The sequence below is a fragment of the Erythrolamprus reginae genome, chromosome 1, assembly GCF_031021105.1.
Source record: "Erythrolamprus reginae isolate rEryReg1 chromosome 1, rEryReg1.hap1, whole genome shotgun sequence".
NCBI classification, from domain to species: Eukaryota; Metazoa; Chordata; class Lepidosauria; order Squamata; family Dipsadidae; genus Erythrolamprus; species Erythrolamprus reginae.
This window is the reverse complement of record NC_091950.1, coordinates 24,260,684-24,281,671: the sequence shown is the minus strand read 5'-3', so window position 1 is coordinate 24,281,671 and position 20,988 is coordinate 24,260,684. Positions and strand designations below refer to the sequence as shown.

At 42.1% G+C, this 20,988-nt stretch overlaps 1 protein-coding gene across 1 annotated transcript in view; it reads left to right on the top strand.

Moving 5' to 3' along the window:
• The window catches only part of CNN2 (calponin 2), a 49,422-nt gene that overhangs the window by 20,338 nt on the left and 8,096 nt on the right, over positions 1-20,988 (top strand). The window contains exons 2-5 of the mRNA XM_070747278.1: positions 8,850-8,971; positions 10,497-10,563; positions 15,188-15,325; positions 17,731-17,847. Of these exons, the coding sequence (XP_070603379.1) occupies positions 8,850-8,971; positions 10,497-10,563; positions 15,188-15,325; positions 17,731-17,847 (444 nt within the window). The remainder of the gene's footprint in view (positions 1-8,849; positions 8,972-10,496; positions 10,564-15,187; positions 15,326-17,730; positions 17,848-20,988) is intronic.

The following is a 20,988-nucleotide window of genomic DNA, read 5'->3' as shown; positions in this document are numbered from 1 at the left end:
TGCGGCATGTTTGGTTTTGATTTAGTGTGCAGGGTGAATCCAGCTGTTAAAGTTTGTAAACTGTGGTTTATGGCTTATTGTGATGTTTAAATCTAGTTCCTGTGTTGAATGTTGTCTTGTAAGGGGTTGGTATGGAAGTGTTTATGCTCAGTGCTTCGGTTTGAGCCTGGGGTATACAGCGTGTTCAAGAAACCACAATTGAAGAAGATGCTAAACATAGATCATGGTTTTCAAAGCATTGTGACAAGATTAGCTAATTCACTTCAGACCTGGGAGCTCCCAGTGGGTCAAGGGCCCAATAATAGAATATAGACTAGAAAGGTTTGAAGCAGGGGTGGGCTACTGCCTGAACGAGGGGGAAACGCAGTGGGGTAGAAAAAATGGAGCTCCACCCCAGAGCACACAATTTGCACTGAAAGATGTTGAAACAAAATGCAGGGCATCCTGCATAAGCCACGCCCAGTGGTAGTAAAATTTTTTGTAGCTCTTCACTGGTTTGAAGGGACCTTAGAGGTCTTTTAGTCCAACCCACTGATCAAACAAGATACCCTCCGGGACCGCCTTCTGCCGCACGAATCCCAGCGACCAGTTAGGTCCCACAGAGTTGGCCTTCTCCGGGTCCCATCGACTAAGCAATGTCGTTTGGCGGGACCCAGGAGAAGAGCCTTCTCTGTGGTGGCCCCAACCCTCTAGAAACAACTCCCCCCAGATATCAGAGTTGCCCCCCACCCTCCTTGCCTTTCGCAAGCTCTTTAAAACCCACCTCTGTCGTCAGGCATGGGGGAATTGAAATTTCCCTTCCCCCTAGGCTTATAGAATTTATACATGGTATGCTTGTATGTATGAGTGGTTATTTAAATTGGGGTTTTTAAGATTATTTTAATATTAGATTTGTTTACATTGTCTTTTTATATTGTTGTTAGCCACCCCGAGTCTTCGGAGAGGGGCGGCATACAAATTTAATAAATACAAATACAAATACCCTATACCAGTGATGGTGAACCTTTTTTTCCTCAGGTGCCAAAAGAGTGCACGTGCATGCTATTACTCATGCACAAGTACCCACACCCGTAATTCAATGCCTAGGAAGGGCGGGAACAGCTTTCCCCCCTCCAGAGACCTTCTGGAAGCCGAAAATGGCCTGTTTCCCAACTTCTGGTGGGCCCAGTAGGCTCGTGTTTCGTCCTCCCTAGGCTCCAATGGCTTCCCTGGAGCCAAGAGAGGGTAAAAACACCCCCCCTCCCTCGGAGGCTCTCTGAAAGCCAAAAACACCCTGCCAGAGCCTCTGTGTGAACCAAAAATCAGCTGGCCGGCACACACATGCACATTGGAGCTGAGCTAGGGGAACAGCTTGGTTGCCGGGAGATATGGCTCCATGTGCCACCTATGGCACCCATGCCATAGGTTTGCCATCGCTGCCCTATACCACTCCAGACAAATAGTTGTCCAATCTCTTCTTGGAAACTCCAACGTAGGAGCCTTCCACTGATTAAATGGTTCACAAACCGTCAGGAAAATTTTTCTTAGTTCTAAGTTGGATCTCTCTTGAATCACCGTCTGGCAATTTAAATTCTCCCACAACGTTGTTGGGGTGAGTGATGTTAAGAGCAAATGTTGGACATGATGTCTTCATAACCTGGCAGCTTAGAGATTAATCGACTCAGCGAATAAAATCCAAACAACCACACAACGGCTTTGGATATGGCACCGGACCAGATTATCTCAGGGACCGCCTTCTGCTGCACGAATCCCAGCGACCAGTTAGGTCCCACAGAGTGGGTCTTCTCCGGGTCCCGTTGTTCTGTCTGGGTGCCCCCAGACTTCAACACCAACTGGAAAAAGCAGCCAGACCCGCTGGTAAAAGCAAAAGCACTTTATAGTTTGAAAAATAAACACAGAGAAAAACCTGTTCTTCCCAACAGGCAGACTATGAGACTTCACAGCAGAGTCCTGATGGCCAGACAATACAGCAGACTTCTTGCTGGCACACCCACCACTGTAGAGAATAAGACCCACACCTTTCCCCCCCAAGGTTTCAGTATTCAAAGTCACAAACCAGAATTCCAAGACGCCAAAGATCACAGCCAGGTCCCAGGACTCCCAAAGATAATACTCCACAAGCCAGGAAGGGTGGGTCTGCCTTTTCAGCCTTTCCAGAGAGCACCACACCCAAACCCAGCTGTTGCCTCTTTAGTGCTGAAAGTACCTGGCTAATTGTCCCCTTCGTTGTGCTGCTCTTCTCTGCCGGAGATCGATTATTGCTTGTGCATTTTCATCTAAGGAATCCAGGCTGCTTGCTGGGGAGAGCTCCCTCTCGGGGGACTCTGGCTGTCCTCCCTCTCCCTCAGCCTGAGATTCCTCCTCCCCGTCTGCCTGAACCTCCTGTTCCTCATCCTCCTCCTCTGAGTAGGAAGCCGGCAGAGGATCAGCCGTTCCCTGAGGGGCCTCAGCCGGAATCACAACACCCGTCAACTAAACAATGTCGCTTGGTGGGAGCCAGGGGAAGAGCCTTCTCTGTGGCGGCCCCGGCCCTCTGGAACCAATTCCCCCCAGAGATTAGAATTGCCCCCACCCTCCTTACCTTTCGTAAGCTTCTTAAAACCCACCTTTGCCACCAGGCATGGGGGAACTGAGATACCCTTTCCCCCTACGCCTTTACAATTTTATGCATGGTATGTCTGTATGTATGTTTGGTTTTATAATAAGGGTTTTTAACTGTTTTAATATTGCTGTCTTTATTACTGTTGTTAGCCGCCCCGAGTCTACGGAGAGGGGCGGCATACAAATCCAATAAATAAATAAATAAATATTGAGATGAAAGTCTGAGGGAAAGCGCAGGCCTCTTTAGGTATTTATACGTTCTCCCCCCAGCAACAGGCGCCGTTGACAGTTGTTACTTTTCCCGCTTCAGACAGGGTAGCCAATCATCATCTAGCATGCAAACGTGAACTTTAGGCAACCTGTGTATATTAACATATTTACATATTCAACAGATATTGTATAAACCTGGTTTATATTGTCTCAAATTCATTCCTTTTTGTACTTAAAGAGTGGAAAAAACTGAACTTGGTTTTGTGTTCATATCAGAAAGGAGAATCCTAGAATTAGAGACAAGGATAGAGAAAGCTCGAACAGCATTCTTCAAAGGTCTTCTGCAGTCATGACATAAGCCTAAGATTGAAAGGATTAGACAGATTCATGGATGCCAAGTGTATCAGTGGTTATTGAAATGGATGTCCATGTGCTGCCTCTATGTTGGTTGAGGCAGGCAGGATTCCCTTGGGGACCCTTTGTTGGGGGTCAAGGGAAAGGGAGGGGTTTGCCTTCTCCTTCTGCTCAAGATCCCCATGGACAATTGGTGGGGCCACTGTGTGATACAGAATCCTGGACTCGATGGGCTTTGGCCCGATTCAGCATGGCTCTTCTTATGTTCTTATGAAGGGAAACAAAGTGTAGGCAGAAGAAGAACATCACGGCTTCAAACTCTAAGGCCCTTGGCCCATGTTAATAGATTCTGTTGTTTTGGAATGGAATGGAATGGAATACAGAAGTGAGTCGAGTAGAATTTTCATTGATTTAATTATTTAACCGTAAACCAGAAAGCTAATACAAACATACCAATAGATGCAAACAAATACAAGATGTTCATAGTAAGTTGTCATCCCTGCAATTAAGCTCAATCTGTTCTAAATTTTCTTCAAAATGGCCTTTGATATAACGAGAGCAGTCTTACTGGTGATTGGCAGCTTTGTTGCCTACAAAAACAGTTTTTGCTGGCTGCCCCAGCTTTTGAAAATAATAATCCTTTTAGAAACATAGAAACATAGAAGATTGACAGCAGAAAAAGACCTCATGGTCCATCTAGTCTGCCCTTATGCTATTTCCTGCATTTTATCTTATGATGGATATATGTTTATCCAAGGCATGTTTAAATTCAGTATTACTGTGGATTTACCAACCATGTCTGCTGGAAGTTTGTTCCAAGCATCTACTATTTTTGGTAAAATACTGTAATATTTTCTCATGTTGCTTCTGATCTTTCCCCCAACTAACCTCAGATTTCGCCCTCTTGTTCTTGTGTTCACTTTCCTATTATTATTATTATTATTATTATTATTATTATTATTATTATTATTATTATTATTATTATTATTATTATTATTATGTCACTACATTATTATTATTATTATTATTATTATGTCACTACATTATTATTATTATCATCATCATCATCATCATCATCATCATCATCCTCTTGTGTTCACTTTCCTAGTATTCCTATCATTTCTGCAGAAAAGAGTTTGCAGTCCAATGTCTTAAACGGCTGGTACTCCCCAAATGCAGAGTCATTCTTCAAATGGGACTCCATGAACCTCCCATGTTTTACCATAGAGCAGTGATGGCAAACCTATGGCACGTGTGCCATAGGTGACATGCGGGGCCATATCAGTGCCAGGTGATTTTTTGCCTTGGGGAAAGCCATTTCGCCCTCTGGAGGCTTCAGGGAAGCTTCCCAGAAGCCTCTGGATTGAGAAAAACCACCCAATGGCCAAACCGGAAGTTCAGAAAAACAGACTTCTGATTTGCCTGTTGTGCTGTTTTTCGCACTCCGTGGCTTCAGGAAGCCTCCCAGAAGCCTCTGGAGTGTGAAAAACAGCACAACGGGCAAACCGGAAGTCCATTTTTATGAACTTCCTGCTCGCCCGTTTGGCTGTTTTTTCACCATCCCAGGCTTCAGTGTTGAGATTGTGCACATGTGCAGGGGGTGTGAATATATGTGGGGGGAGGGAGGGAATGGGAGTGGGCATGTGCGTACATGCTAGCACACATACACACACACAACCTTTTGGCACATGATCCCAAAAAAGTTCACCATCGAATGCCATAGAATCTCCGAGTCTGAGGAGAGGGGCAGCATACAAATCTAAAAAATTATTATTAAATTATTATTACTTGTTGCTTGTATCCTTAAGATTTTTATTAATATTGTTTCCTCATTGTTTATTTGACCCCTATGACAGTCATTAAATGTTGTACCTCATGACAAATATATATTTTAGGTACACTGGGAGCATATGCTTTCCCCCAAGCTTATTATAATTTATGTTTGGTATGTATATGCTGTTTGGTTTTTAATTATGATAGGGTTTTTAGGTTTTTAATATTAGATTTGTGCCATTTTTTAATATTAGATTTGTGCCATTATAATATTGTTTTTATCGTTGTTGTGAGCCGCCCCGAGTCTTCGGAGAGGGGCGGCATACAAATCTAATAAATAATAATAATAATAATAATAATAATAATAATAATAATAATAATTATTATTATTATTATTATATGCACCAAAGACAAATTCCTCGTGTGTCCAACCACACTTGGCCAATAAATAATTCTTTTTTTAATATAGTTTTTATTTTCTTCTTTTAAAAATTCACTTGTTTGAAACAAGTGCTGGAAAAAGGAACGTCTAAGGTGTTGAGGCATATCGGTGGTTAATATTGTTTTCTAACTGGGAGGCTGCTCTTTCGAACGTCCAGTCAGACACTTCAAAGACTTGGCATAATGAAGCTTGGCCGCACTATCATCTTGGGCAGCCAGATCAATGGCTGCTTTGTTTGAAAGCTTCCTTGGCCTTTAGATCTGATTGGACGGGGAACGGGATGGAGAATCCACATTGTGAGATGACATTTGGAAAGTTGGGCGGCCACAGGGCCAGGAAGCGCGTTACGCAACTGCTCTTCAAAACACAGCTTGGGTAATCTATCTGGGTCCATAGATAGGATCTTCAGCCAGTCACTGAATAATTACAAAATTGCTTTGTGTCCAGGATATTCCCAGCATTGCCCTTGATGCTGCGACTGGGGGAGACTATTCCACCCCCAAGATGCATTTCAGAAAAGTTCTAGCAAGGAAGCATTTGTATATCCCTACACTTCTCTATTTTATACAGTTCTCTCTTCTTTATAGAATAGAATAGAAATATCAATTTTATTGTGTAGATATTGATCATTGTAATGGAGAATGGTGTATTTTTCCTCCTCTTAAAGTATAAGTTTACATATTATTCTGAATTTTTTGTTGTTGTTCTTTTTGTTCTTTTTGTATTTTTGTATTGTATTGTCTTTTTGTTTTTGATATATGTATTTTTTAAAAAAGAAAATAAAAACTATTTTTTTAAAAAGAATTATTTATTGGCCAAGTGTGGTTGGACACACGAGGAATGTGTCTTTGGTGCATATGCTCTCAGTGTACATAAAATATATATTTGTCATGAGGTACAACACTTAATGATTGTCATAGGGGTCAAATAAACAATGAGGAAACAGTATTAAGAAAAATCTTAAGGATACAAGCAACAAGTTATAGCATACAGTCATAAGTTGGAGGAAAAGGGTGATAGGAATGATGAGAAAAAACTAGTACTAATAGTAGTGAAGACTTAGCAAATAGTTTGACAGTATTGAGGGAATTATTTGTTTAGCAGAGTGATGGCGTTCGGGGAAAAACTGTTCTTGTGTCTAGTTGTCTTGGTGTGCAGTGCTCTGTAGCGACTTTTTGAGGGTAGGAGTTGAGATAGTTTATGTCCAGGATGTGAGGGGTCATGTGAGGGTTTATATACCTTTATGATTGGAATTAGAGAGCTCGAGTAGTTATGGTTAGTGAGCTGCCTTTAAGGTATTGGCAAAAGCTATATTAATGTAATTAATTTAATTTTATAGCCCTTAAATAATTTATATAGCCCTTAAATAACTCCTCTTAAAATGTGGGAGCCAGCCAGTGGTGCGGTAGCAGCCTGCCGATTGTGGAAATTGTGTGCAACAACTCTGGTGCCATCTTCGCCCCTTTCCCAAAATTTTTGGCCTTTTTTTTTGCTTCTGCGCATGCACAGAACCAAAAAATCTCATGTCCCCTCACGAGATTTTGCCACTTTTTTGCTTCCTGCGCATGCGCGGAAGCAAGATCGTGTGAGGGGGCATGTGTGCAGGCACATGAATCATCAGGATAAGCGCACAGCGCACCAGTATGCAGGAAAGAGGAACCTGCTTTCCTGTTTCGATCAGGGGTCGAAAGTGTCAAGGGACCCTTTTCCTTCTGTCCTCCAGACTACACAGATTGAGTTCATGAAGTCTTTCCTGATAAGTTTTATGCTTAATACCTTCCACCATTTTTGTAGTCCGTCTTTGGACCCGGTCAATTTTATCAGTATCTTTTTGTAGGTGAGGTCTCCAGAACTGAACACAGTACAGTGTTCCCTCGATTTTTGCGGGGGATGCGTTCCGAGACCGCCCGCGAAAGTCGAATTTCCGCAAAGTAGAGATGCGGAAGTAAATACTGTACACTATTTTTGGCTAGGAACAATATTGCAAGCCTTCCCTTAACACTTTAAACCCCTAAACTGCAATTTCTCATTCCCTTAGCAACCATTTAGATTATTACTCACCATGTTTATTTATTAAAGTTTATTAAAAAAAAAATTTATTAAAGGCAGACGAACGTTTGATATCATCGGGCGGGAAAACCCGTGGTATAGGGGAAAAAACCACGAAGTATTTTTTAATTAATATTTTTGAAAAAACGTGGTATAGACTTTCTGCGAAGTTTGCACCCGCGAAAATCGAGGGAATACTGTATTCCAAATGTGTTCTCACCAGTGCTCTTGTTGACTTACAACAATTCATTTAGTGATGGTTCAAAGTTACAATCGTACCGGGAAAATAGTGACCCGTGACTGTTTTTCATATTTAAGGCTATTGCAGCCACCTCATGGTCACATGATCAATCTTCAAACTCTTGGCAATTGGCTCATATTTAAGATGGATGCCGCCATGTCCTGGGATCACGTGATCTCCTTTTGTGACTATCTGACGAGCAAAGTCGGTGGGGAAGCCAGATTCGTTTAACCAGCTGTGTTGTTGACTTAACGATTGTAGTGAATCGTTTAAAGATGGCGGCTAAAAGAAATAGTAAGTGAAGAAATTGAAAAAAACCCAGAATTATATTTATTGGGTATTTTTAATAAAAAAATAGAAAAAGAGGTAAGATATCTAGTCATACACATACTAACAGCTGCCAGGATAGTATATGCCCAACAATGGAAAATAGACAAACTACCGGAAGAAAATATAATAATTAAAAAAATACTAGACTGTGCGGAGATGGACAGGTTATCTAAAAGATTAGAGAGGAAAAAAGAATCAGATTACTATAAAATATGGGCAAAATTTTACGATTGGCTAAAGAAAAGAGCAACAAAGAAATAAATAAAAATCTACGCAAAGCAACACATCGAATAAAAGAATTGAAAAATTAATACTATGTGAAAGAAGTAAAATTCTCTGATCAAACATCTAAAAAGTGGGGAAACTTTCATTTCCCAAATGTTGTATGTGTATGTTTTTATGTATGTTTTTTCTTTTTTGTATGTTATATTTGAAAAAAACAAATAAATAAATAAAAATAAAAATAAAGATGGCGGCAAGAGAAGCCATAAAATGGGGGCAAAACTCATTTGGAGCCTCGGTGGTGCAGTAGTTAGAGTACAGTACTGCAAGCTAGTTCTGTTGATCACCGGCTGCCAGCAGTTTGGCAGATCGAATCTCAGTAGGCTCAAGGTTGACTTAGCCTTCCATTCTTCCAAGGTCAGTAAAATGAGGACCCAGATTGTTGCGGGAAATATGCTGACTCTCTGTAAACCTCTTAGAGAGGGCTGTAAAGCACTGTGAAGCAGAATATAAGTCTAAATGCTAAATTTAACAACTGTCTTGCTTGACTATAGAAATGTTGCCCTCAATTGTGATTATAAGTGGATAAAGCTTTCTTTTCAAACTGGATCTGTTTCTATTTTTCAGCTTGCCCAGAAATACGACCCACAGAAGGAAGCGGAATTACGGGTATGGATAGAAAACCTTACCGGGAGGCAGATTGGCCCCGATTTCCAGAAGGGACTGAAGAATGGCGTCATACTTTGCGAGTAAGTAGGCCCGATGAAGAGAAACCTGTATTTTGAAGCATCGTTCCTGCTCTTATTCCATAACTCAGTGATAGTGAACCTTTTTTGGGGGGCTTGGATGCCCCCCACCCTTGCGCATGTGCACAACCTCCCCCCGTTTCCTGCCCCCCAGCGCATGAACATAGGCCTCACTGAAGCCTGCAGACTCCTGAAGCATGGAGACAGCAAAAAACAGCCAAATGGGCCAACCAGAAGTTTGGAAATAAACTTTCCATTGGGCCGTTTTTCGCTGTCCCAGGCTTTCGGGAAGCCTCATGAAAGCTGGGGATGACGAAAAATGGCCCAAAGGGCCAACTGGAAATGAACTTCTGGTTGGCCGGTTGGGCCGTTTTTCACCATCCCCAGGCTTTAGGAGGCTTTCCTGAAGTCTAGGGAGAGCGAAAACGGCTGAAAAGAAGGCTGAAAATAAGATATGGCTCCAAGTGCCACCTGTGGCACGTGTGGCATAGGTTCGCCATCACTGCCATAACCTCCTCCAAGATGTGGCACCGGACCAGATTATCTCAGGGACCGCCTTCTGCTGCACGAATCCCAGCGACCAGTTAGGTCCCACAGAGTGGGTCTCCTCCGGGTCCCGTAAACTAGACAATGCCGCTTGGCGGGACCCAGGGGAAGAGCCTTCTCTGTGGCGGCCCCGGCCCTCTGGAACCAACTCCCCCAGAAATTAGATTTGCCCCCACCCTCCTTGCCTTTCGTAAGCTACTTAAAACCCACCTCTGCCGCCAGGCATGGGGGAATTGAGATGCTCTTTCCCCCTGGGCCTTTACAATTTTATGTATGGTATGTCTGTATGTATGTTTGGTTTTTATATTAATGGGTTTTTAATCGCTTTTAGTATTGGATTATTATTGTACACTGTCTTGTTATTGCTGTTAGCCGCCCCGAGTCTCCAGAGAAGGGTGGCATACAAATCCAATAAAATAAAATAATAAATAAAAATAATAATAAATATAAGAAGTTATATTCTTTTCAGGAAGAGCCGGTGAGCTCCAAAAATGGTTAATGGAGACTGGGTGAGGCCTGGAATGCTTAAAGGGTTGTGTGGCATTTGGTTATGAGGTGGTGAAAGACATAATGTTTCGTATGATGTAAAAATAATTTACAGAGCCTAATGATTTTGTTGTGTTTTTGTTTCTGGTGTTGCTTCATTTCTTTTTCTCCCCATTCTCATCTGCTTTCATTTGGCTTCGTCCCATCGCTGCACCCAATTGCTTATTACTTTTTGTACAGAAGCCTGTGTACCTTTCTGCAAATGTGCCCATCGTTGTACCCTGTCCTTTAAAAAAAAATTAGTTGGCCTATATAATGTCACTTTTGTGCGTTTCCCTCTCATTTCTTCATTCTTGCTTGTAAAATTGTGGAGTGAAATGGAGTTTGGAACATAAATTGCCTTCTAGTTTGCGCATACATAGGAAATAATTCATTGTACAGACGTTAACATAAAAACTGCATTAAATCTAAATGAAACTGTGTTTTTACTCTCCAGATTAATTAACAAACTACAGCCTGGTTCAATAAGAAAAATCAACACCTCCTCTCTCAACTGGCATCAGGTAAAATACATGTTTGCAGTGACAGGAAATTAAATTGCAATGATTTTTTTTTAAAGGGATGCAAGCCACGATTTAAGCAACCATATGTGGAGTCAGAACATGTTTTTCTGTGTTTGCACATGTCATGTCATGTAATGCTGACGTATATTAAAAGAGTCCTGGGGTGTAAGAGATCCTGCCTGATAAAGCTGGCTTCCAAGGAGATTCCAGTTTCTCAGGGTTTGAGTTGCCTTGACTTATGACCAGAATTTCCATCATTAAGCAAAGCTGTGATGAAGTTTAGTTGGCACTAAGTTCATTTTATAACTTTTCTTGCCAAGATTAGTAAGCAAGCAAAACACTGCAGTTGTTAAGTAAATCATGTGATCATTAAGCAAACCCACCTTCCCTGATTGACTTATTTGGACAGGGAGTCATTGCTCACAGTCACTCATGCTTTCATCACCTCGAAGTTCGATTACTGCAACGCTCTCTACATGGGGCTACCTTTGAAAAGTGTTTGGAAACTTCAGATCGTGCAGAACGCAGCCGCGAGAACCATCGTGGGGCTTCCAAGGTTCGCCCATGTTTCCACAACACTCCGTGGCTTGCATTGACTGCCGATCAATTTCCGGTCACAATTCAAAGTGTTGGTTATGACCTTCAAAGCCCTACATGGCATTGGACCAGAGTACCTCCGGAACTACCTGTTACCGCACGAATCCCAGCGACCGATAAGGTCCCACAGAGTTGGCCTTTTCCGGGTCCCGTCGACTAAACAATGTTGTTTGGTGGAAGAGCCTTCTCTGTGGCGGCCCCGGCCCTCTGGAATCAACTCCCCCCGGAGATTAGAATTGCCCCCACCCTCCCTATCTTTCGTAAACTACTCAAGACTCACTTATACCGCCAGGCATGGGGGAGTTGAAACACCTTTCCCCCAGGCTCTTTTATACTTTGCTTTATGTTTGGTATGAATGTGTTGTTTGGTTTTTTTAAATAATGATAGGGTTTTATATGTTTTTTAATATTAGATTTGTTCTACTATAATATTGTTTTTATTATTGTTGTGAGCCGCCCCGAGTCTTTGGAGAGGGGCGGCATACAAATCTAATAAATTATTATTATTATTATTATTATTATTATTATTATTATTATTATTATTATTATTTTCTTGTGGGAAGATGGTTAGGAAGGGTGCAAATGGCTGGGGTGGCACAGTGTTTAGAGTGCAGCACTGCAGGCTACTTCAGCTAACTGCCAGCCATGGTTCAGCAGTTCAAATCTCTACCACCGGCTCAAGGTTGACTCAGCCTTCCATCCTTCCGAGATGGGTCAAATGAGGACCCAGATTGTTGGGGGCAATAGGATGATTCTGTAAGCCGCTTAGAGAGGGCTATAAAAGCACTAGGAAGTGGTATATAAGTCTAAATGCTATTGCTGTTGCTAAATGACGATCTTCTCGTGATCCTGGGGTGGTTTAGCCGTCATAAATTCAGGCTAGTTTCCAAGTGCCCTAATTTGAATCCTATCAACCTGGAGATGCTGCAACGCTTGTTAAATGCGAGGGCTGGTCATTAGTCATCTTTTTTCAGTGCCGTTGTAACTTTGTGAATGGTCCCTAAACAAAGGGGTGTAAATCGAGGACTACCTACCATTCATGATGGGGACTTTGAGGATCAGGACCCCCTGTTAGATGCAAGAGTAAGGAGGATGAAATCCAGACATGAATATATCTCAAGAAGGGGTTCTTGGCTTTGATTCGATCTATGGGACATTTGGCTACACTTTGTCACTATATAAAGACAGTCTGGTGTGAAAGGGGGTGTGGCAAACAATTGTTCATAATGATAGACGGTTACCTCTGAGCTGGAAAACATTTCTGTTCCCATGGGTTTCAATGCCTGCTTTTGGTTTGAACTGTATATTTCCCTGGATTGTGTTAGTAATTAGTTAAAGAAGAAACATCAGAAGTGGAGATTTATGACTCTAGCTGGCCCATCTCCTGGAGTGTCTTATCTCTTGCTAATTAGAGAACTACAGCCAGCATGAAAATTCCTTGCATTCATCATTTCATTGTAGAAATTACTTTACCAATAGACCCTGCTTATTAAGACTTTGGAAAAAGCATGTGCAAGTCTTTATTTTTGATAATTGATCTGGCCAGACATCTGTCCTCCAGAGTCCAGACTATACAGATTGAGATCATCAGGAAAGACTTAATGAACTCAATCTGTATAGTCTGGAGGACAGAAGGAAAAGGGGGAACATGATCGAAACATTTAAATATGTTAAAGGGTTAAATAAGGTCCAGGAGGGAAGTGTTTTTAATAGAAAAGTGAACACAAGAACAAGGGGACACAATCTGAAGTTAGTTGGGGGAAAGATCAAAAGCAACATGAGAAAATATTATTTTACTGAAAGAGTAGTAGATCCTTGGAACAAACTTCCAGCAGACGTGGTAGATAAATCCACAGTAACTGAATTTAAACAGGCCTGGGATAAACACATATCCATCATAGAAACATAGAAGTCTGACGGCAGAAAAAGACCTCATGGTCCATCTAGTCTGCCCTTATACTATTTTCTGTATTTTATCTTAGGATGGATATATGTTTATCAGGATGGATATATGTTGTATATCCTAAGATAAAATACAGAAAATAGTATAAGGGCAGACTAGATGGACCAGGAGGTCTTTTTCTGCTGTCAGACTTCTATGTTTCTATGTGCCTATGTTTCTATGTTTAAAGAAAAATAATAAAAATATATATATATTTTTTAAAGAAAATCTTTTTCACTGACCTGGCAGCCTTCTGGGTTTTTTTCGTGGGCATTTCCGCCGAGCCAGGCATTTGTTTTGTCGAGTGAGACCAGCTTTAGTGGAAGTTGATATAGCGGCTTTTCTCCAAACAGATGTGCTCTTATTGTTTTGGGAGTGCAGAACTGCTAAGGATTCTGGGAATGCTTTCAACAATTCTGGGGATGCCAGGTCAGGGGAAGGTTGTGATACAGCCACTGTTTCACGCAGGAGTTAATCCTTATTTGTTTCCTTTGGGGTAGTTCCCTGAAAAAAAGGTAGGCCGTGTTCACCCTTCATATGCAGAAGTAGCAATTTGATACAGCCAAGGTTTTTAACTTGCCCTAATTGAAACCTCTATGGTAAATTCAAAGCATTGCCATTTGTGGCTGATGTGTTGCACGCCTTACATTATGCTGGGCTGAAGAGACGACCCCACCAGGATCCATCCATCCAGATTCTGCTTGAGACAGAAGGGCTCCCTGCCATCTGGTCCATTTCCTATATTTTTAGAGGATTCTTTCCTACTTGGTTACAAGCTACCAAGAGTTGCCTGAGCAATTCTGTTTATGTAGCAATAGCTCTTCCTTCCTTCCTTCCTTCCTTCCTTCCTTCCTTCCTTCCTTCCTTCCTTCCTTCCTTCCTTCCTTCCTCTTTCTTTCTTTGTCTCTTTCTTTCTCTCTCTCTCTCTTTCTCTCTCCCTTCCTTCCTTCCATTCTCTTTCTTTCTTTCTTTCTCTTTGTCTCTCTGTCCCTTCCTTCCTTCCTTCCTTCCTTCCTTCCTTCCTTCCTTCCTTTCTTGAATTTATAGGCCGTCCTTCTAGCAGACTAAGGGCAATAAAATAGTATCAAAGATTAAAATACTCTAATATATAGGATTAAAACAAATAAATAAACCCCAGTATAAATAATGTTCAATCATCCTTCATTTATACTACTGGCCAGAGCAGAAACTATCGCTCTTAGCCACTTATATGCAGTGATGGGCTCCTATGGGAACGGTCAGGAAAGCAGTTCTGGTAGCAAAATTTGGAGCTCTACCCCAGAACACACAAAAAGATGTTGAAACAAAATGCATAAGCCATGGCCACAGTGTGGTAGTAAAACTTTTGGCAGCCCATCACTGCTTATATGCTGCTTCACAGTGCTTTTACAGCCCTCTCTAAGCAGTTTACAGTCAGCCTATTGCCCCCAACAAACTGGGTTCTCATTTTACCCACCTTGGAACGATGGAAGGCTGAGCCAACCTTGAGCCTGGTGAGATTTGAACCGTCAAATTGCAGTCAGCTGGCAGTTAGCAGAAGTAGCCTGCAGTCCTGTACTCTGGCTCATATAAAGAGCAACTGCATTGTGGTTTTGGTGGGAGATGGGGGTGTTGCACTCATTGGTTGCTGTTGCTATTGCTACTGAACATGAGAACAAATGGATGAATGAGATTCACCCAACATAAGAAGTAGTTCAGCAGTCTGTTTTTAGAATAAACCTTGAACTATCCAAAGGAATCCATAATCTCCGTGCAGAGGCCTTCGGAGGCTGTTCCTCTATCATCATGGCTAACAGCCATTATCTCTTATGATTTCCTTGAATTTGTGGTGCAGCTAATTCCAAAGTTAAATTACATGTTATGCAAATAAGTATATTCATTTATCTATGCTATCACCAAAGTGTTTTTTTCCCAAGAGGCAACTAGACTTTCTTGAAGGAGGCTGGCCAGAGGTGGTATTTGCCAGTTCTCCAAACTATTAAAAATTTCCGCTACCAGTTCTCCAGAACCTTTCAGAACCTGCTGAATTTCAACCGATTCCACTTCTCATCCAAGTAAACTGTCCACTCTTTTTTCTTCCAACAGCTGGAGAACCTCTCCAACTTTATCAAGTCTCTGCTTAGCTACGGCTTGAAGCCCGTCGATCTGTTTGAAGCCAACGATCTGTACGAGAGTGGAAATATGACTCAAGTGCAGGTTTCGCTCCTTGCTCTGGCGGGCATGGTGAGTGAAAAGTTGTTTATTTATTATTTATTTATTGATTGGATTTACAGTGGTACCTCTGCTTACGAACTTAATTCGTTCCATGACCAGGTTCTTAACTAGAAAAGTTTGTAAAAAGAAAAAAAAATTTCCCATAGGAATCAATGTAAAAGCAAATAATGCGTGCGATTGCGGAAACCATAGGGAGGATGGCGGCCCTGTTTCCTCCCAGGTGATACCTAGAGAGGCCCCACGGAGGCTTCTCCCCGCCTTTTTCGGCCCAGTTTCCTCCCAGGAGATTCCTAGAGAGGCCCCACAGAGGCTTCTCCTTGCCTTTTCTGGCCCTGTTTCCTCCCAGGAGATTCCTAGAGAGGCCCCACAGAGGCTTCTCCTTGCCTTTTCTGGCCCTGTTTCCTCCCAGGAGATTCCTAGAGAGGCCCCACGGAGGCTTCTCCCCGCCTTTTTCGGCCCTGTTTCCTCCCAGGAGATTCCTAGAGAGGCCCCACAGAGGCTTCTCCTTGCCTTTTCTGGCCCTGTTTCCTCCCAGGAGATTCCTAGAGAGGCCCCACGGAGGCTTCCCCTGCCTTTTCTGGCCCTGTTTCCTCCCAGGAGATTCCTAGAGAGGCCCCACGGAGGCTTCTCACCTTTTCCAGCCCTGTTTGCTCCCAGGAGATTCCTAGAGAGGCCCCACGGAGGCTTCTCCTTGCCTTTTCCAGTTACAGTTTTGGAGGCTCGGGTTTGTAAGTGGAAAATGGTTCTTGAGAAGAGGCAAAAAAATCTTTTAACACCCGGTGTCTAGAAAAGTTCATAGGTAGAGGCGTTCTTAGGTAGAGGTACCACTGTATATGCAAGCCAGATGAGAGCTGCAGCATTTTCTCTCGTCTCCATGGAAGACAAACTGCTGGTTCTCCATCTTAACTTTGCATGTGTACATAAGGTGACTGGCCTGCCTGTTGAAGCTGCTGCTGTCATTTTCAATGATATAATTTGAATACCGTGTGGGCAGAATGTCAAGTTTGTAATGATAATTGCGTGGATGCATCAAGACAAGGGCACGTCAAGAGGAGAGGAGGCTTGGAGAGCAATGGTGGCGCACTTAAAGGAATTCTAGATTCCAGAAAACATTGCGGTCCCCCCCCCCCAATATCTCATTTTTGGGGAAACATTTTCCCCCTGCGCAATTTAAATGGGTAGATGTTAAACATGTCTGGGGGCATCTAAAACTCCTCCAGACTTTCCATAGAAAATACCCCAGCAAACCCTGAAGGGATCGCTAGCTTTCCATTGCTAGTTTTTAACAATACAGGCTTTTTAAAATATAGTTTATATTGGATTTGTATTCTATTGTATTTTATTGTTGCTGTGAGCCACTCCGAGTCCCCAGAGAGAGGCGGCATACAAATCTAATAAATAATAATAATAATAATAATAATAATAATAATAATAATAATAATAATAATATAATTATATATATTTTATTATTATATTATAATATATATTAATTATAATAATAATAATAATAATTATTATTATTGTTATTATTTTATTGTTATTGTTATTTATTATTATTATTATTATTATTGCAGGTGTTGGCGTGATGTATTGTATGTTGTAACTCCGTAGATTTTATTTATTTATTTATTAGTTGGTGAAACACGTACAAGGCAGCAGGTATAAGTATAAACAAAAAGAAAGCATGCATAAACGGCTCAGACAAACACCTCCCTAAATCGCATGTTTATAAATAGGTTGGGGGGTTGGATGGGGAGGAACACAGTACAATAAGACTTATAAGTTTCTGTCATTAAAGCCATTTCCCATAAACGTAGACTTCCAGAATAGAATAGAATAGAATAACAGAGTTGGAAGGGACCTTGGAGGTCTTCTAGTCCAACCCTCTCCTTAGGCAGACAACCCTACACTACTTCACTATCCAACATCTTCTTAAAAACTTCCAGCGTTGGAGCATTCACAACTTCTGGAGGCAATCTGTTCCACTGATTAATTGTTCTGACTGTCAGGAAATTTCTCCTTAGTTCTAAGTTGCTTCTCTCTTTGGTTAGTTGCCAGCCATTACTTCTTGTCCTACCCTCAGGTGCTTTGGAGAATAATTGGCTCTTGATCTATGACCTCCCACCTTTCATATATCCCCGATTGTAGAGATCTCCCCTGAAGAGTGCTAGTTTTACAATGACTATCGAGATGTTTGATTTATCCGGAGTTGTGTTTCTGTTGTCCAGTGTTCTGTGCTTTTTACAAAACAGTTTAGTAAAGAGCTGACCAAAACACTTGCCAGAGTATGGAATTCCATTAGCTTATGAACCGGTAACTGAAATTTGAAGTTGTTCTTAACCGTAAGAACTGTGGAGTAACGACTTGAAACTTTCATGCAGGAATAATTTGGGGATTTTTACCTCTTCTTGCAGGCAAAAACAAAAGGCATTGAAAGTGGAATGGACATTGGAGTGAAATATTCAGAGAAACAGGAGAGAGCCTTTAACGATGAGAAACTCAAGGCTGGACACTGTGTCATCGGTCTACAGGTAGGTTTGGTGACTTTGTGGCTCTTGGAAAAACAATGGGATATTTAAGCTGGTGTAGCATATGGCCAAAAGAGTAAACTGTGCAATCAGGAAGTCTTGGTTTGGGGACCTTGCAGGGATGTCAAAGTCAATTTCATTGAGTGCCATATCATGGTTGTGTTTGATCTTGGGGTGGGGGGTCAGAGTGGGTGTGGCTGGGGTGGATGTGGCCAGCTCAATATCACTCATGTCGAGGGCACTTATGGCAGCCTGAGTGCTCTGCCCACGAAAATAGGCTCCTGAGCTCTGTTTTCGGCTGCAAGTTTCCTGCAACCCTTTGTTAGAGAAAACGGGACTTGGGAGTTAGTTTAGTTTAGTTTAGTTTATTTAGATTTGTATGCCGCCCCTCTCTGAAGACTCGGGGCGGCTAACAACAATAAAAAACAATGTAACAAATCTAATATTAAAAAGTAATCTAAAAAACCCCAATTTAAGAGACCAATCATACCAACAAACATACCATGTATAAATTCTATAAGCCTAGGGGGAAGGGAGAAAAAATTTTCAATTCCCCCATGCCTGACAACAGAGGTGGGTTTTAAGGAGCTTGCAAAAGGCAAGTAGGGTGGGGGCAACTCTGATATCTGGGGGGAGCTGGTTCCAGAGGGTCGGGGCCGCCACAGAGAAGGCTCTTCTCCTGGGTCCCGCCAAATGACACTGTTTAGTCGATGGGACCCGGAGAAGGCCAACTCTGTGGGACCTAACCGGTCGCTGGGATTTGTGCGGCAGGAGGCAGTCCCGGAGATATTCTGGTCCGGTGCCATGAAGGGCTTCATAGGTCATAACCAACACTTTGAATTGTGACCGGAAACTGATCGGCAACCAATGCAGACTGCAGAGTGTTGGAGTAACATGGGCATGCCTTGGGAAGCCCATGATTGCTCTCGCAGCTGCATTCTGCACGATCTGCCTGCAGCCCTCCCGACCTCCGTTTTCTCCAGCAGAAGGTTGTAGGAAGCCGTTGCTGCTGAAAATTGAGCTGAGGAGCCTATTTTCACTGGCAGAGGCACCGTGGACTGGTCCTTTGCTGTTTCCAGGGCAGCTCTGTGGGCCAGATCTAAGCACCCTGCAGGCTGAATTCAGGCCCTGGGCTTTGAATTTGACACACCTGTTCTATTGTAAGAAAGCTTTCTTTGTCAATTCTTTCCATTGCTCAGTTAGGCTGTGAAGCACCTTAGTTTTGAAGGGGTGATTACAAAGGAGATGGCAGTATTGGTAATAAGGAGTGATATGTGAGAATTCAGAAAAATTAAAGAAACAGCTATAAAAAGTGCCCAGGCGCTAATAGTTTTAGGTTGGAAGGATGCAACAAAATTGGTACTGGTACATGGTGGAACACATTCAGTTTGAAATTATGGATATAAAGTTGAATATGATTAATGAAAATAAAGTGCAGGAACTGATGGTATGGTGGTACAGGATTAGAGGTTATATGGTTAGTAGAATTTGAGACCGAGGTATAAATAATAAATTGGAATCACTCTAGAATTTGTAAATATTGTAATGTTCTTGGTTTAAAATGTTATGAATAAGATACAGCCTCATTCTGGTGGAGGGGTTTGAATGTTGTTGGGTGGTGGGAGCACATATCAATGTGCACTGTGTTTTATGTAGTGTTATTATTATAAAAATCAATTAAAAATATTATTTTAAAAAAGCACCTTAGTTTTGAATGCAAGGCAGTCCTTTGAAGAGCATGCAAAATGTAGCGCCCAATTGCAATTCCTTAAAACCAAGTGCCTCCTTGTTTAACACTATACATGTCCACCTATATGAGCCAGGGTGGCGCAGCAGGTAGAGTGCTGTACTGCAGGCCACTGAAGCTGACTGTAGATCTGAAGGTCAGCGGTTCAAATCTCACCACCGGCTCAAGGTTGACTCATCCTTCCATCCTTCCGAGGTGGGTAATATGAGGACCCGGATTGTGGGGGCAATAGGCTGCCTCTGTTAAAAAGTGCTATTGCTAACATGTTGAAAGCCGCCCTGAGTCTAAGGAGAAGGGCGGCATAAAAATTGAATGAATGAATGAATGAATGAATGAATTAATTAATTAATTAATTAATTAATAAAGATTTGCTGAGCACTAATGAAGAAGGAACAGGTTGAAGAAGAGGTGAGACAGTTTTAGCAGCTTAAAGAACTGGTCACATATGTCCGTTCCTAAACTAGATGACACCAGAATGAAGATGTATGTGTCATGTCATCATTACACAAGCTTTGTTCTTTCCGGAATATAAGGGGCAGAAGAGTTTGCAGGATGATGCGCACTTCAACCCTTGTCTTCTTCTTGTGGGCATTTCTGGACCAAGTGGTTGAAATCTGGACATCTACTGTAGATGTAGTGCAGTGATGGCAAACCTTTTTTCCCTCGGGTGCCAAAAGAGTGTCTGTACATGCTACCAGGCATGTGCGAGTGCCCACATCCATAATGCAGTGCCTGGGGAGGGTGAAAACAGCTTCCCCCACCCCCCAGAGGCCTTCTGGAGGGTGGAAACAGACTGTTTCCCAACTTCTGGTGGACCCAGTAGGCTCATGTTTTGCCCTCCCCAGGTTCCAAAGGATTCTCTGGAGCCAGGGGAGGGTAAAAACTCCCTCCCCCGTCCTCCTGGAGGCTCTCTGCAAGCCAAAAATGTCCTCCTAGAACCTTTGGAATACTGTGTTCAGTTCTGGAGACCTCACCTACAAAAAGATATTGACAAAATTGAACGGGTCCAAAGACGGACTACAAGAATGGTGGAAGGTCTTAAGCATAAAACGTATCAGGAAAGACTTAATGAACTCAATCTGTATAGTCTGGAGGACAGAAGGAAAAGGAGGGACATGATCGAAACATTTAAATATATTAAAGGGTTAAATAAGGTTCAGGAGGGAAGTGTTTTTAATAGGAAAGTGAACACAAGAACAAGGGGACACAATCTGAAGTTAGTTGGGGGAAAGATCAAAAGCAACATGAGAAAATATTATTTTACTGAAAGAGTAGTAGATCCTTGGAACAAACTTCCAGCAGACGTGGTAGATAAATCCACAGTAACTGAATTTAAACATGCCTGGGATAAACATAGATCCATCCTAAGATAAAATACAGAAAATAGTATAAAAGGG